The following is a 13,496-nucleotide window of genomic DNA, read 5'->3' on the forward strand; positions in this document are numbered from 1 at the left end:
GTATATACGAATTTACAGCTAGGTAGGCTACGTTTCCGAAATGCAGGCCTAAATCGACCTAAAACTACTGGACTAATAGTACAAATATACAGTTAATTATAAACTATATCACATTTTACATTTCCAAATTTTTTCAATGCTTTAAGCGCAATAAACGAAATTAGGTAAGATTTCAAATTCAAGGTCGCTTTAATTATGTTTTTATTCATGTTCTATGAACAAGTATGCCTCCTCCACACATTTATATTTATGTTAGCCAAAATGCTACTTTCCCTCACATAAAATCTACTCACAATTAATATCCAGTATCAAAACTTTGGTCTCGGGAGGTGCCAGGTTAGTGTTAGACGCCTGGCACACCAGTCTGGCATTCAAGTGCTGTCTGCCAACATTTGGGAAGGTCAGCGTGTTGACGGTGATCCCGTCTGCCCGTTGTTCGAAGGAATCGTCTATGACCACGTTCTCCAGGTACCACGTGACCCTTGGGCGCGGCCGACCTGGGAAATTGTAATTATTATGTATACAAGTGGATCTGGCGATTTACTGTCATACAGCAGGAGTATCGTCGTATATAGGTCGTCTAGGAATATCATTTTTTACACTGGAAAATCTGTTGATCTTTTCTGTCAGAGGGTTATATGAAATCGTGGGAATTCTTATGATAATCTAATAAAGTAAATCATATGAAAGTATTAACACATAGTATAGCTTATAAAATAAATTTATAAATTTCTTAAATTAATCTTACTTTGATGTCTAAATTAGCATAATATATTGTAATGTATAATTATTGTAATCTTTGTTTTAGATATCATATAGCTATATAAGAATAGAATACAAGAGGCATAGATGTTAAAATATGTATTGTTAAAAGTCATGAACTAATAAATAAAACATACACATAAGATGTGAATGTGTGCGAGTCAGTTAACAGAAATTCAGTATCGTAATAATATTCACACACATTTGCAAACACGTCATACTTTCAAACAGATAAGGTTTAAATAAACCCTACTACCTACCGTAAAAGATGTTTTACATTTTAACCTGACGGAACCTCCACGCTCTTTACTCCACCGTTCACAACAAATTAGAAGCATTGTTTGATATTCAATGCAATTAAGCCGCCCATTCAAGAACATAAAAACGCGTGTGTATAATTAAATAAAGCAATAACATAATAGTTGGTCTGTTAAGACAATAGACACTTCTCCGAGATAATGACGCTCAGTTTTGGTGTATACCATGTTCGATTTCATATAATGACGCTAGAAAATTACTTCCCACCTAATTGAATGTTTGGTAATAAAATATCATGTTTAGTTCGTTTTGTGATAAATGTATACTCGTATTGATTGTTCAGCATGACGTGTAAATAATTCAGTTTCTGAAGTTATGTGTGAGCAAGTCAAAACAAATAAGGATTAAATGAAATATGACTACGAAGAGAAAACTACGAGACTGTTTTTTTTTTCTATTTGAATATTAAGTATATTAAAGTTAAAAAGGAATTATGAAGATATTTTATATAATAATTTGTAATATAGTTTTCCAAAAAATCATATAAGATATAAGACATAATCTTACTGAACAAGATTTTTGATTAGTTTATATAACTACAAATTTATAGACAAATATTACTTGTCCCTTTCCATTTTATTCTGTATTAGTATTTAAGTATAAATCAATTCAATTCTATCTTTACCAATTTGCAAGATATAGTACTTACTCGACTATAACTTTTTACACAACCACCCCCCTATTTTTTTTTTCAAAATAAATCATAAAATATAACAGGTCGAATATAGCCAACACTGATCCCAGCGACAGGTAAGCTCAGGGTGGTCGTTCGTTGATTTTAATGATCCGATAACAATCAAGATGAAGTGATATGATAGTTAATGTGTGATAACATAATGCGCGGAGGTGTTAAATTATATACTAAATTAGTTATTTATAACGGGAAAACTGTTATTTTTTTGTAATTTTCGGAAAAAATATGTGTGTGTTTGTTTGTTGAAATGCCGTGTAATGTAGGTGTAGAAATGTCTGTGTTCATTTGCTCTTTTAGAGCAAATATCGGGGATGGTATATTATAATAAAAAAAAAAAAACATATTGCTGATGTAGAGGTTAACTATTAGATGCTTTAAATATTTATATGATTGCAAAGACAAGTAATCCTTATAATTAAGTATAATATGCTTTCCTTATACTATATACAGTATAAAAAAACCTGAAGACGTATTTAAATTTTCATCTCTTTAAGTCGGTTAATAGTACAAAAACTCACGACTCAAAAATTCATTTTTAATCGCAGTTTAAACAGTAGGTTAATCAATCACTTAAAAAGCGCGTCATGAAACAATGCATCAAACGTTATTCTTGTCAGTAGCAATTTATTGGGTATCAATAATTCCTGATTACTGAGCTTACCGTTATAGCTTATTTCTAAATTAAATTCATATTTTTATTCATATAAAAGGCTTATAAATGTATGTTTAAACGACGTTTCGTTAAACGAAGATTTTTTTTTTGACAGATTTGAATCCGAATATGTAAGGAGAAGCTATGCCATCATACTAATATTATGAATGTGAAAATTAATTGGTTTGAATGTTTGTCCGTCAATCACGGTGAAATTACTGAACGGATTTTGATGATTTTTAGTACACAAACAGAGTATGAGCTGACTTGGGTGAAAAGATACTTTTTATCCCGATTAAATACTCCCTTGGGATTAAAAAGAAATCCTTATATCCGGGCGGAGCCGGGACGGGCGTCTATTTATTATCTTCATAACAAACAATAGACACCGCCAGATAGTTTAATGACTCACCTCCTTCGACTTCGCAGATTAAAAGTACATTAGAGCCTTCGTTGTAAGGCTCCACTAGTTTCGTTCTGTCTCTTCTCTTGGCATCATATATCGTGGGTCTGCTGGGTGGGACTGAAATAAATGTTCTAAGTTACTCTGTACACATAATTGTCTTGTAATTAAAAATGACGGGTGAATTTATTCTTAGTATGAGTGTTTAAGTGTTTTGTTTTATTTCCTATTTGTTCATTTCATATTATATTTAGGCAAGTTAACGTTTTTAATACAACAGTTTGTTGCAATTTCATTACAATATTTTAGTTATAGAATGAGTTATGAATGATTTGTACCTGCTGTTATAATGAAATATAATGATGTTTCAGGCCTAACACATTGGAATTTCAATGTCTTATCCGTATTGAGTTGAATTGTTTGATAAGTAGTGTTATTTTAGTATTTACGGTTGAACTTTAACATAGTTGCAATAATATATATTTAAATCTAACGAAATGATATATTATTGTGGGAGTCGAGCACGCTTCGGCACGAATTGGGCCAGCTCGCACCGGGGAAGTACCACACCCCCACAGAAAACCGGCGTGAAATAGTGGCATGCCACTGTGTTTCGTACGGTGAGTGGGGGAGCCGGAGGCCCGTTTCCTTTTCCGTCCTAGTCCATTCCTTCTTTCCAGTCGTTAATCCTTTCCTTTTCCCTTACCCCATAAAAGCGGGCAGCGCATTCACAGAGGTACTACCTTTGCGAATGTTTATGGGCGGTGGTGATCGCTTACCATCAGGCGAACCACCAGCTGGGCTGCCCGCTATGACATAAAAAAAAAGATACATAATTGCGTTTATAGTACAGAAAATATTCCATAAAAAGCCCCTACTCACTTATAACAGTAAAATTGACTTTCAAATTCCTCGTAGGTGAATTCTTGAAGTCAACCCTACATCTATAGACGCCAGCGTCCACTGCCATCACGTTGTCTATCATGAGCACGGCTGGCGTGGCACCTCCCCTGAAGTAAGCTCTGTTGCCGAATACCAGCGGCGAAGACCAGAGCTTTGGCTGATTGTAGGAGCGCCCTCGGATGTCGTAACTGGTCAGAGGAAGAAAGAGACTTTACTGATAAATGTGTTCAGAAATACAAATATATCTAGAGATGTATTTCATATTTTTTATAATGGCGCTATTTTTGTAGCAGTTTCTAAGTAAGTAGTAAAAGAGCGTTAGATAAATTGAAAGATACGGAAGAAAAAATCATTATTTTATGCTCATGTACAGAAGTTAGAATTTCTTATGAAATAAAAATAGTTAAAGAAGAATTGTATAGCATCACCAATAAAAAATCCTCAAATACATTTATATTTAGTTGTTTAAATTGGATTATTATTGAATTGTTTATTAATTTTTTACGTTTGATAGTGTTAGATAAATAAAGATTACCGCTAGCATCGTAATTCAAAATAAGAAGTCCAATCACTTCAAAAATTACCCACTCTAAACAAAACAAACGCCACACTCCTACGCACCTGTACAACGGTTCCCCATCAGACTCTTTGAACCACAGCACCATCACCACAGCGTCGTCAGAGTGGAGCGGCTGGATGTCGCACGGCAAGGATGCTTTCTTCCCAAGCACCCCCTGCACGTCTGACGTTGGTACTGCAAAGAAAACTGGGTTCTTACTTTATCCAGGGAACAAATGAATCACATTAGAAAACTCACTCATAGACCCTACAAAAATTACATGGAGTGTGGTATACTGGTCACTGACGCGTGTGGAGAGGTTACTAACACACAGATTACAATAGGATAAAAACAACAATTAAAAACAGAAGGAAACACGCCAATTGGTGAAAACCCGTGGAGGATAAAAAACCGAAAACAAAAGATAATTGAGTATCTTCTTCCTCTTTTTGGGAACATCGGTTAAAAAGTTAGTAACACAAAATATTGCACAATAATATATTAATATACCAATTAATAGAAATATCGAGATATCTATAAATCCTCGTCATATCTCTTTGTTTAATTGTAATCTATATTAAGCAAAAGAATAGAAATGCTGTTTTTTTATTTAAAAAACATAAACTCTAGACGTTTAGATAAATTTGAAATTCTAAAAGAAAGTCTAAAAAATTCACAAATTCAAATAGGTCAAGACGACTTCAAAGGAATTGTAGTTTATATCGTCTTTGTAAAAGATATTCAGGCAAATTGGCGATTTTACAATTTTTTACAAAAACTCGTACTAAACTTGAAATTCCAAATTAGATCGTAGTTATTGTTTTAAAGGAATATCCTATAAGTCCTCTAAGAATAATTTATTGCATTCAAGTTGTATCATAAACTAGCTTCGCCCTGCGGTTTCATTTCATATAACACAACATAATTATTCAATTCCAACAAGGATCACAAGATTAGCACAATCACGCTACCGTGGCTCTTCTCTAAAGCGGCTCGACGGAACACAGTGGGGTTTTGGTCGGTAGGAATCCGACATAGCCTGTTGCTGTAAAAATGTAATATGTCTCTCTTATTTGGTAGGTACCAAGAAACGCACGAAGAATCCAAAACTATAACAGACCTTATAATGTACCTAAAACGTTTAACTGTTTAAACCAAGTGATACATATTTAGTCTTTACTTCCATGGTATAACATATTACAACACAAAGCCTGAAAATGTATCGCATGCTTCCCCTCAGTTAAATCCACGTCAAGGTTCATTCTTCGACAAACATAGATATAAGTGTGTAATATGACAATGAACCGACGTCGCTACTATCTTTAGATACATTTCCACTATAATATGACAGAGATGCATCGTCTGATAAATCTTTTTGAACTCTCCTATACCAACATTAACCATTTCCTGTATATTGATATTATGTTCTCTCTTTTATATATATTTTTATTTTACAGCGGGCAACTAGCTGGTGGTTTGCCTGATGGTAAGCGACCATTTGAAGGCTATTTAGAGTTTAATATATGTATGTTCGATATTATTTATGGTGAGTTTTATATATTTTTTCTTATTTAATATCCACATTACTAAAAGCTAATAACGAGCAACTTAACTTCGATATTCTAACAAAGTATGGCAGGAGTGTCAGTGTTATTTTATTAGCAATCAAACATCGAAGACTCGGTCATAACTTTCTTGTTACTAAATAAGTCACGGATGTGCTTTAGGGTGGGGATACAGTGGGCGCTTTGTGTATATATTTATAGTTAAATTAAATAGATATTAAGTAGCTTTTTGATAAATGCGCCCCGCAGTTTCACTCGCATAAGTCCGTATCCCGTAGGAATATCGAGATAAAAAGTTGCCTATATATTCCAGTTGTCCAGCAATCTAAGTAACAAATTTCATTGCAATCGGTTCAGCAGTTATTGCGTGAAAGAGCAACAAAAGCACACACATCCTTACAAACTTTCGCATTTATAAAATTAGTAGGAGTAGGATGATAGGATAGGATTATTTTGGCGAAATATAACGTGAATGCTCTGATATAATTTGCAAGTAGAAGTGAAAATAATAACTGATTAGTTATATGTAGTAAGAAAATATTTTCATATAAATATGTGTATAAGACAGTAGCGCATAGACAAATATAGTTACAATTTTTAAAGAAGCTTTACATTAAATATTCACAATGAAAATTGTTAGAGAATATAATTTTATCTGTTAAATATGGACAGACAAGTTGTCTGACCCACGTAACTTCAACGTTTCTGAGCACTGTCATTTTTCTTTTGTTTGAAAATCTTTGTCTTGATCTTTTAGTTGACAAACAATGGAATTATCCTCCTAACGACCTACAAAAATGTCTTAAATAACCACGCATTAGCTTTTGTTTATTGTTGTGTTGTTAAAATTTTGTGTTGTATTTTCAAATAAAATTATAATATTTCAGCTATAGAATCGGTTTAACTTCATGCAAATTATCTTTTTAATATTATTCATGTGATATAATTTGATATACAGTTTAATATTAAAAAAAATCGCGGCCTCAGCTAATAACAACAAATTAATTTTCAGTTTTTTTTATAGCATTGAAATGCTTTATAAATGAGAAATTTTTAATGAAAATTTCTCAACAACAAATTAGTCATTTTTTCTAATTTGCTAAATGTTTTCATAGCCATGCAATATACCAGTAGTGTTCAGTCAATCTATCCTAAGTCATTTAATTCATTTAGAAGATAATTGAATTAAACCAGCCAGTATCTAGAAGTAGCCAGTAATCAGTAGAACATCCAACGTGGAGACACCCGAAGGATGTACGCAGTTCACTACCCGTACTATAGCGTAACCCGCGACAGTTACGAAGCCCCTAAATAAGAGCCCAATGCACCACCACCTTTATGAACTTTTTATTCACCTGAATGGAGCTCGGACACGCCAATAGGTGTGCACTTAATGTCTGGCATAATGTTTGTTGATAGTAAAACGGTAGTTGAGATATAACGATGTTCTGAAGCGTTGTTAGCACGAACCGTAGGGTGGTGTTTGGTTAAGTTTTATTATGTATGGCTTTTTGATGGCATTCTTGTTAATCTGTGAATAGTGTTACGAGTTGATCTCTTGATTGGTATTCATATTTATTTGATTTAGGTTGTTGGGAAATGTTCTCTTAAGTGAAAAATGGGTGTGTTTAAATAACTATGAACTTCATTAATCATTAGGTTCTTGATATTAAGGTCATTTGTTCGGACATAAGAAGGAATATAAAACGATTTTATTGAATTTATGCATACTGATAGAGAAATGTGATATGAAATAATGTGATATTTATAAAACTTAACATACAACCGTATCGATCCGTAATCGTATTTCCCTTCTAATGTATGTAAATCCGTCTCTTTTTCACGCCTGAACCACTAAACCGATTTTGGTTATATTTTGTACAGATATAGTTTAAGACTTAGAATAGTTTCTATCGCGGAAATCCCATATAAATTGACACTATACACGAAAAGTCTTGGCATGTATGTTTTTTGTTTGACTAGGCGGGCAAAGCCGCGGACGAAAAGCTAGTCACACTTGGACTAATAACCAACAACACTTGCACTAATAACAATTATATATTATACTAGCTGCGCCCCGCAGTTTCACCCGCGAAAGCCCGTAACCCGCAGGAATATCGGGGTAAAAAGTTGCCTATATGTTATCCCAATTGTCCATCTGTCTACGTACCAAATTTAATTGCAATCGATACAGTAGTTTTTGCGTGAATGAGCAACAAGCACACACATATCCTTACAAACTTTCGCATTTATAATATTAGTAGGATAGGATATGATCAGCAAAAAAGTCCTATACATTAAAACCTATCATATCAGATTGACTAATGCATTGACTAACAACTGCTTAATTTATGTCAGTGTTTGTTCGCCGTGTTTGTCAAACATTTGTGCTTGGAGTGGCTTCTTGATCGATGTCAATCAAATATTAAACAAAATAAACATTACTATGATTCTTGACATAGATTTCGATTAGGAAAAATGTTCCTATTTGCGTATTGAGTACGTCATATGTATGATCAAAATTAAGGTGGAAGGTTTTTTTATTCGTTTAGTGGGACTTTATCGAATGCCGATTATGTCGCTCCGTAAAAAGAACATTAATATAACTAAATTGTTACTAGCTTATCCAGCATTTTAGTATCATCTGACATCGGAAATGCAGCTATTATAAAATACAACTTTGTTCGTGTAGAAATTAAAGACTTAAACGGATTTAAAACCCTATTTATGTAAATCATTATATTATTTAGTGTTCCTCATTCATATCTCACATATCAACTTAGGGGAGGTAGACCATATTCTTCTTCTCTTAATTAATGTTCAGTATATAAAGGAGAGACAGGACTCAAATTTCAGACAGATAGACTAATACAGTTGTGACATTTAACATTTGGGAGTCGGTGGAAACACATAAAAAACTATTTTTGTAACGTCTTAAATGTTTATAACGTCTTCTTTAAATATACTTAATGTATGTACTAAATACTTGAGTAAAACAAAGAACACAAAAATACTATTTTTAATAAATAAATAATATATTTATACTTCTATTTATATTCTCTATTTATTGTAATGTTATTATAAATGTAAATACCTCTATCAAATTGGAAATAACTGTAATGATAGTGTGTATTATGTGTGTTTTAAATAAATAAATAAATATTTATAGATCTACATGATCGCGGACACACTCGAACAAAATATGTTTAACGTCATGTTTTAATACAAAAATAAATCGTATTTGTAAACTCATCTGAAGAATAAGGGAGAAGCAATTCACATCCATTTATCTGTTATTTATTTATTTCTAGCTTTGCAAGTCCTATATAATATAAACTGAGATTTTGTGAGTTTTTACCATGCTTTAAAAAATCAAACTTATCGACTCTTCACTCAAATTATAACCCAGGCAACGCTACTGTACCAAATTAATGTAAATGCATAACAAAGCAATTTTAATAACAGCAATCAAAATAACGAGTGATAAATACAATAATAATCAGTAATAATAAAATGACACAAGAAATAATCAATCATGAGGCCACAAGGACGCCTATGACATCTCGCTACAAATGAGTCTGTCTTGTAATGATGTAATCGGAAAAATTGAGTCATATATTTTTTGTGGGAGCTTTGATTAATTTGTTTCTATCATGGTTTTAAATTTAAAGCTACATCCTGTTTCTCTGAACTGCCATGACGAATATTAACCATAGGTCCTATCTGGGAGTTAGCAATTTTATAGGCACGTTTAAATTCTAAGAATTCCTAACTAGTATTATCACACTAATATTAGAAATGTGAAAACTTTTTTGTTTGGATGTTTGTCCGTCAATCACGCTAAACAGATTTTGATGAAATTTTGTATACAGACAGGGTATGAGCAGACTTGGGTGATAGGATACTTTTTATCCCGATACATTCTCCCTTGGGATAAAACAGGAATCTTAATATCCGGCCGGAGTCGGGACGAGCGTCTAGTAGAAACTAAAATAATACTAGGCCTTGTTAATCAACCCTAACAAGGCAGATCTTGTAGCAGCTGATGTTGAGAAAGTCTAGAATAAGGGTCGCTAACGGAACGGAATATGTAGGTCGTACATTCATAAATCAAACAAATCAGTCTATGTGAAATGTTGTTTTTGTTATACTAATATTAATATTAATAAGAGTATATACTAATATTAATAAGATATATGCTAATACACACATATTAATAAGAGGTAAAGTTTGTAAGTTTGTCACGTTGTAAGATCTTATCTCTGAATCTCCTGAGCCGACTTCAAAAATTATCTTATTAATAGAATGCAAGGATTGACATAATTTGCATTTCATTTTGTTTTTAACGCGGGTAGGGTGTTATATAAAAATGATCTATAAACATTGATAATAACATATAATATAGACCAATCTTATTCCAATGAGACGCTGTATGCCACCAACTCATATTTGAAATGGCTAAAGAAAAAAGAAAATTGAACTAAAGATGTTGAATTGTAATTATTGACTATATCCATAATTTTATTCCTATAATTTCAGAGATAAATTGATGACACTGTACTATAATATGACGTTTTCTAAATAAACTACAGTCCACAGGCCCCTTTAAACATTTCAAACAATACCTCCATTTTAATAGGACACTTAACCAATAATTTCGTTGTCATGAGAGCTATGCAGCTATCTATTACAGATGTATATATATGAAGAGATCCTACCGTTACCCCATTACCGTGACCGTGCGTGATTCTGCACTCAACTAGCTAGCTGGCTTATTGTTTGATTTCTATTGTTTGAGTAAGCGTGTGTTGCTATTTGGAATGGCTGTGCAGTAAAGTACGTAAAGAGTGTTTAATTCTATTTGCATAAATGTATTAATGTCGTGGAAGGAGTATGCGCAATGATTTTTTTTTGCGTAAATGTGAAATAGTTCCTCAACCAGTTCGAGTATTATTTGTTTAGTTCTTGTTATCTATTTAATATTTTTAACCATGCAGTGCTTGTATATATGTATATGAAATGTAATCTGAATTTCCAAGAAGGATGCATTGATTTCTATTATATCATTATACAAGTGGTTTTGGAGGCGATAAATCAATCTATCTAAGATTTAAATTTATAAAGATTAATAAATTTTAAATTTATTATATGTGAGTATAATGTCTTATTATGATTATCTTTAGCTGCTTCGTTTCAAATATTTCGATATCGTATATCATCCTAAAATGAAATCACATTTAAAATTGAATAATCTAACCTGATGAATTGGAATCATTTGTGTTTTTGTATTCATATTTGTAATGTTATTACACAAACACTATAAAACCGATTTAAAATATTTTTTCACCATTTGATAGCTACATCTTCACTTTGTGACAAAGTCGTATCCAGTGCCGAACGTCCTCGACGTTCTTTTAATAATATTCTAATAATTATTCTAGCATTGAACACCTAGGAACGATAACGGTACAATTTTATTAGCACGTCATAAAACATTTCATTAATGTTTGTTTACATGTACAAATAAAAATTATCATTAATCAGTTACTATTTGACGATCAAGCGAATAGCAATAATTATTTAATTAACACCACAAGACACCAAAGACTAAAGACAGGTGTCAAGAAGAAATGTTGACAGTCAAATGGTCAGTTAAAGTGGACTCAACAACTTGTCAGTGAGAATTACAATCGGTTTTCAGTTAATTAACAGTGGCCTTCGATCTAAGTGATGTTCGCTGAGGGTTTCAGCTTGACTGTTTGATCTTTTGCGAGTTATTTGAGTGAGTAATGTTATATTTTAGAGCTCGTCAAACGGTCCTCGGTCAAATAAGAAATTAAATTATAGGCATTACTGTAGCGACACATTTCTGAATCGCGCTATCGAAAAATTCTCGCTACATGGATATATACAACTTTCCAACATCATTCGATCGGGGCCTTACCAGCCAGGCAGTCATGTATGTTGGTCGAGGAACCTCTTTTTGATGGAGGAATTTCACCTTCCTTCCTCTACATGAAACTAAAGACAACGTGAACTTTTAAAACGGTTTTAGTAGATCAAGAGATTACACCCTACAAGGTCACAAACTCACGAATTTATAAACTTTATAATTGTATAATTAAACGAACTTATTTAAAGTGAAGTTTTACTGTAATTATACGGCAGGCTTGGTCCAAAATGTTCTAATTAATACCCCGCATTGCGCGCGGGGGATGTGATGCTACATAGGTAATAAGAGCATCTTGGATTAAGCCGGGACTATATACTATTAGGAAAATTAAAGTAATATTCTAGTGGTAATATATATTTTGTAATCGATTCAGTTGTTGTATACAGTGTTGTAAACTCACAAATCTACAGTAACTAATTATAAAGCTGAAGAGTTTGTTTGTTTGTTTGAAAGCACTTATCTTAGGAACTACTGGTACGATTTGAAAAATTCTATCAGTGTAAGTTAAAATAAATAATTTTCCTTATATTGAATAATATTATGCACTCTTTTTTAACTTAATTCATTTAAAATTGTTTATTAGTTAAAAATTTCCCTCGTTTGAAAGGACGGCCTGTCCTCTTACAAGCCTCGTTTTGTGCATAATATAATAATAACATTCAATATTTATTTTTATTTATCCCATCACAGAGAACACAGCTATCAGCCACTAGACATTATTGGCCAATGACCTAATCCTGCGTAACTTTACGGTCAGAATTAATACAATAGCGTAAGATCTGTATCGGATTAGTTGGAGCTATAAGATAACATCTGCATACTGCAGTGCGTTTATACTGTTACACAGATAGGAAATGGAATTACTAAATATGGGAGTTGATCATGCTTTGATACGGATTGGCCCAGCTCGCACCAAGTACCACGCTCCCACCCATCAGCGCATACGAATGTGTTTCGTGTCATGAGTGAGAGAGCAGGAAGCCGGATCGTCCTCACCCTTTTCAATATATTCATTTATTCCCGTCGTCAATATTTTCGTCCATTTATCAAGATTATAAGCGAAAAAACATCACGTTTTGACAAATAGGAGTAGCAGTAGTAGCAGCAAGTAAAATTTTGAAAGCGCGGGAAAAAAATCTCAATACGGAGGAAAAGTTAGCGTTCCTACTGAGCTAGAATTTTATGTGTAAATCATACACACAAGTACTCGTGGGTCGTATTGTTTTTGGGTTAATAAAATAAGCGATTATGTGTAATAATTTACTAATATTACTAATATTTTAATCAAATACATTTATGATTGAAGTGAATTTCATTGTTTATTTCCATAGAAAAAGCCAAAAACCTCATGAATCTTTGCCTAAGAATTAACTGTCTAAGAACAAGCAGACTGCAAAACACTATCCTACCATCCCATTAATTTACTATCATGACTGTAAATAGAGGTTTTGTACACGATATTAAAACTCCACTATTTAATACAAAGCCGGTACTATATCATTAATGTATATCAGAGACAGTTTAATAGATACGCATCATGGGCGTTCACTTAATTTGAAATTACAGCGCAGTCGGTAGTCGGCTTAGTTTAAGAATCAATGTATGGAATATATTTATTTATTTATTTATTTATAATACTTTATTGTACAAAACAGAAAAAATAGTTTATACAAAAATTTAATATGGC

At 32.7% G+C, this 13,496-nt stretch overlaps 1 protein-coding gene across 1 annotated transcript in view; it reads right to left on the bottom strand.

The window, feature by feature from the left end:
- Positions 1-13,496, bottom strand: part of LOC119828803 (protein sidekick-1) — a 199,091-nt gene that overhangs the window by 20,496 nt on the left and 165,099 nt on the right. Inside the window, exons 5-8 of the mRNA XM_038351068.1 lie at positions 4,354-4,486; positions 3,712-3,920; positions 2,839-2,949; positions 294-497 (exon numbers count right to left, since the gene is read on the bottom strand). Of these exons, the coding sequence (XP_038206996.1) occupies positions 294-497; positions 2,839-2,949; positions 3,712-3,920; positions 4,354-4,486 (657 nt within the window). The remainder of the gene's footprint in view (positions 1-293; positions 498-2,838; positions 2,950-3,711; positions 3,921-4,353; positions 4,487-13,496) is intronic.

The sequence above is a fragment of the Zerene cesonia genome, chromosome 8, assembly GCF_012273895.1.
Source record: "Zerene cesonia ecotype Mississippi chromosome 8, Zerene_cesonia_1.1, whole genome shotgun sequence".
Lineage (NCBI taxonomy): Eukaryota > Metazoa > Arthropoda > Insecta > Lepidoptera > Pieridae > Zerene > Zerene cesonia.